This window comes from Coregonus lavaretus, assembly GCF_964263955.1.
Source record: "Coregonus lavaretus genome assembly, chromosome: 30".
Taxonomy (NCBI): Eukaryota; Metazoa; Chordata; class Actinopteri; order Salmoniformes; family Salmonidae; genus Coregonus; species Coregonus lavaretus.
Window position 1 is genome coordinate 28,409,756 of NC_140017.1, and position 4,318 is coordinate 28,414,073.

At 36.8% G+C, this 4,318-nt stretch overlaps 1 protein-coding gene across 1 annotated transcript in view; it reads left to right on the top strand.

Moving 5' to 3' along the window:
• Positions 1-2,477: 2,477 nt before the first annotated feature.
• LOC311106190 (somatolactin-like) overlaps positions 2,478-4,318 on the top strand; it is a gene marked incomplete at both ends in the record, with an annotated part of 10,754 nt that continues 8,913 nt past the window's right edge. Inside the window, 2 exons of the mRNA XM_084148503.1 lie at positions 2,478-2,522; positions 2,957-3,253. Of these exons, the coding sequence (XP_084004629.1) occupies positions 2,478-2,522; positions 2,957-3,253 (342 nt within the window). The remainder of the gene's footprint in view (positions 2,523-2,956; positions 3,254-4,318) is intronic.

Below are 4,318 nucleotides of genomic sequence, written 5' to 3' on the forward strand. Positions count from 1 at the left end.
TGTCCTGCATCTGATTCCTACACCACACCTACGCCCGCTCTGACAATAAATATGTTTAACAAGTCATATAATAAGTTCCATGGACTCACTCTGTGTGCAATAATAGTTTTTAACATGATTTTTGAATGACTACCTCATCTCTGTACCTCACACATACAATTATCTGTAACATCCCTCAGTCGAGCAGTGAATTTCAAACACAGATTCAAACACAAAGGCCAGGGAGGCTTTCCAATGCCTCGCAAAGAAGGTAGATGGGTAGGGGGAAAAAGCAGACATTGAATATCCCTTTGAGCATAGTGAAGTTATTAATTACTCTACACAGATACATGTGTCCTTCCTAACTCAGTTGCCGGAGAGGAAGGAAACCGCTCAGGGATTTCACCATGAGGCCAATGGTGACTTTAAAACAGTTACAGAGTTTAATGGCTGTGATAGGAGAAAACTTAGGATGGATCAACAACATTGTAGTTACTCCACAATACAAACATAATTGACAGAGTGAAAAGAAGGAAGACTGTACAGAATAAAAATATTCCAAAACATGCATCCTGTTTGCAACAATGCACTAAAGTAATACTGCAAAAGCAATTCACTTTTTGTCCTGAATAACAAGTGTTATGTTTGGGTTAAATCCAATACAACCCATTACTGAGTACCACTTTCCATATTTTCAAGCATAGTGGAGGCTGCATCATGTTATGGCTATGCTCATAATCATTAAGGACTTTTTCAGGATAAAAAATACATGGAATGGAGCTAAGCACAAGCAAAATCCTAGAGGAAAACCTGGTTCAGTCTGCTTTCCACCAGACACTGGGAGATGAATTCACCTTTCAGCAGGACAATAACCTAAAACACAAGGCCAAAACCACACTGGAGTTGCTTACTGAGAAGACAGTAACTGTTCCTGAGTTACAGTTTTGACTTTAATCTGCTTGAAAATCTATGGCAAGATCTGCAAATAGCTGTCTAACAATGATCAACAACCTATATGACAAAGTATGAAGAATTTTGAAAATAATAATGGGCAAATGTTGCACATTTGTGGAAAGCTCTTAGAGAGTTACACAGAAAGACTCACAGCTGTAATCGGTGACAAAGGTAATTCTAACATGTATTGACTCAGGGGGTTGAATACTTATCTAATCAAGATATATTAGTGTTTTATTTTTCTTATTTTTTTTTTTACAAATAATATATATTTTTTACTTTGTCATTACAGAGTATTTTGTGTAAATCTCAATTAAATCCATTTGAATCCCACTTCGTAACACAAGATGTGGAAAAAGTAAAGGGGTGTGAATACTTTCTTAAGGCACTCTACAGTACATGCAGGGGATTAACATAGAACGTAAATGGAATGCTGCAAGCTGATCTTGAGTATTGAAGTTGAAAATGATTATCTATAGATATTAAGCCTTTAAAAAACAAAGAAAATGACAGATGTAATTCATAGGGCTGTCAGAGTTAATCAGTTAACTCAAGTTAACTTATTGTAATTTTTGTGCACAATTATTATTTTTAAAGCTAAAAGCATTCACAATACACTGCAAACATAATAGATACAGCTAAAAATATCAATGCAATGTAAAAACAAGTTGACACTGAGGTAACAGAAAGTTTGCTTTCTCAATTTACCAATTTTTCTCACCATTACTTCAGAGAAAATCAAGATATCAATGTTCATGTAATGGTTTTGTAAAAAAAAATCTTAAATTACAGCTGAATTTGAGCAAATTCTGAATTTGCGATTAATTGTGATTTTTTGTAATTGTTTGACAGCCCTAGTAATCCATAACAAGATGTTTTAAAGAAATTGAATTAAATAATGAGAAAATTATATTTCCAACTACATTTTTGTCAACATTTGAGTAGCTTTATTTTTTGTACCCTATCAATTTGTTGTGATGCAGTTCATTTCATAAAACTAATTATCTTAAAAATCAAAAAAATTGTTTACAGCCTATTTCTCTCCCACTCTTTCGAAGATCAGAGAAATTGGATCCAGAAATGTGCATGATGCCAACTAAGGGGGTTTAATTTTCCAATCGACAGACAGGACACATCACTTATAATTCTCAGAATGGATTAACACATTTAATGGTGTGGGTTTGGGAGACCGTAATATGTAGGGCACTCAGTAATCAAAATTGCAATATGTCGGATTTAATGATGTCCTTCGCCCACCTACCCTGGCTTTATTTCAACAGGGATTCGTTTTATTATCCCCGCTCTAAATGTGTGCTGCCAATGACAACCAAACAGGGTCAATACTGTAAGATGTGCAGCTCTGGCTGCTGGGGGAGACTGACTGGTTCTCACCAGATTTCCTTCACCAGAATAGAAAACAGACATTTCCAGGTTTAGAGTTTTCAGACACCATCTCCTTTACCATAGTATCTAGTACACAGTAAATGGATGTATTATGGAGTATCATCAGGCATATGGGAGAAATTTGAAGGAATCTCTCAACAATGGTCAACAGTGGACAAATACACCAGACAAAGTCTCTGAAACAGGTAAGGTCCTCTCTCATCTGAATATAATCCATAGTGAACAGAGTATGTTGGATGGGTAAGAACATATCCCCTTACCAAAAACCTTTGCAAGACCCCATCCTTTTGTCTCATTCATGGCCTGTTGAATCCATATAAAGGTCCTTGGTACCCTCAAATATGTTAGTAGGAAGACCACTGTCCTGACAGAATGAACATGATGCAAGGTACTTTATACCCCTTCAGATAGAATGTAGGATATGATCAATAATAATATTATAAATGTAATCAAATGACTAGAAAGATATTGGATGCATCCTTTTGCTGGCAGTAGGTATATTGCTAGTAGTGCAATTAGAGAAAATGACTGTAGATAGATTGGTTCTGGGTATTTTTTAATCTGTGTGTGTGTGTGTGTGTGTGTGTGTGTGTGTTTGTTTGTCTACTCAGTCTTGCAGGGTGGTGTGTGGGCAGCGCTGCTCTGGCCCTGTCTGCTCTCCCTGGGTGTCCCTCTGGAGTGTAAGGATGAGCAGGGCAGCATCACACGCTGTGCCTCCATCTCCCAGGAGAAACTACTGGACCGGGTCATCCAACATGCCGAGCTCATCTACCGCGTCTCTGAGGAGTCCTGTACTCTGTTTGTGAGTACCACACTACTCCTACGTACTTCCTACATTTTCAACGTACCTCCTCTAACAGTACTCACTGAAGAAATGTGTTCATTCATATCTGTCATATCTGTCTGCACATTATATGTGCCCTGTGTTTTGGGGAAGTCCTATGGAAATAATTACCCTACCAATCTCTTTGCTATATGCTCCACCAATATAACCAACACCTTCTAGCTTCAAAGTAGTTTCCCAACTCTCCTCAGACAAAGAATGATTTATTGAAGGTATAGAATCAAGACCATGCTGATAATGATATACTGTGCTGTGAATTCATATTGTGGTTTTCAGTAGCAGGAAAGCCCATACGGTAGGGAACCAGCATCAGCTTTGAAATGGAAACATCATGTATCTCCTCGTTATTGGCAGTGGTGGAAAAAGTACCCAATTTTCATACTTGAGTAAAAGTATAGATACCATAATAGAAAGTTACTCAAGTAAAAGTGAAAGTCAGCCAGCAAAATACTACTTGAGTAAAAGTCTAAAAGTATTTGGTTTTAAATATACTTAAGTATCAAAAGTAAATGTAATTGCTAAAATGTACTTAAGTATCAAAATAAAAATATAAATATAAATCATTTAAAATTCCTTATATCAAGCAAAGCAGACAGCACCATTTTCTTGTTTTTAAAATGTATGTATAGCCAGGGGCACACTCCAACACTCAGACGTTATTTTCAAAAGATGCATTTGTGTTTAGTGAGTCCGCAGGCCAGAGGCAGTAGGGATGATAAGTGCGTGGATTTTACAATTGTCCTGTCCTGCTCAGCATTCAAAATGTAACGAGTACTTTTGGTTGTCAGGGAAAATGTATGGAGTAAAAAGTACAATATTTTATTTAGGAATGTAGTGAAGTAAAAGTAAAAGTTGTCAAAAATATAAATAGTAAAGTACAGATACTCCAAAAAACTACTTAAGTAGTACTTTAAAGTATTTTTACTTAAGTACTTTACACCACTGGTTATTGGAAAGACACTGCATGAGGCCAACAGATGAGAACAAGTTGAAGAAGAAAACACCAGCCGCTCTGCTTGTAGCTCAGTTGACAGACGGCTCGTCTCTATTGGCTGGAGTTAGGCGAGCATGAGTCAGTGTTTATCTGACATGTTGTTCATTGTTCCCTGTCTGTTTGATACATAGGAGGAGATGTTT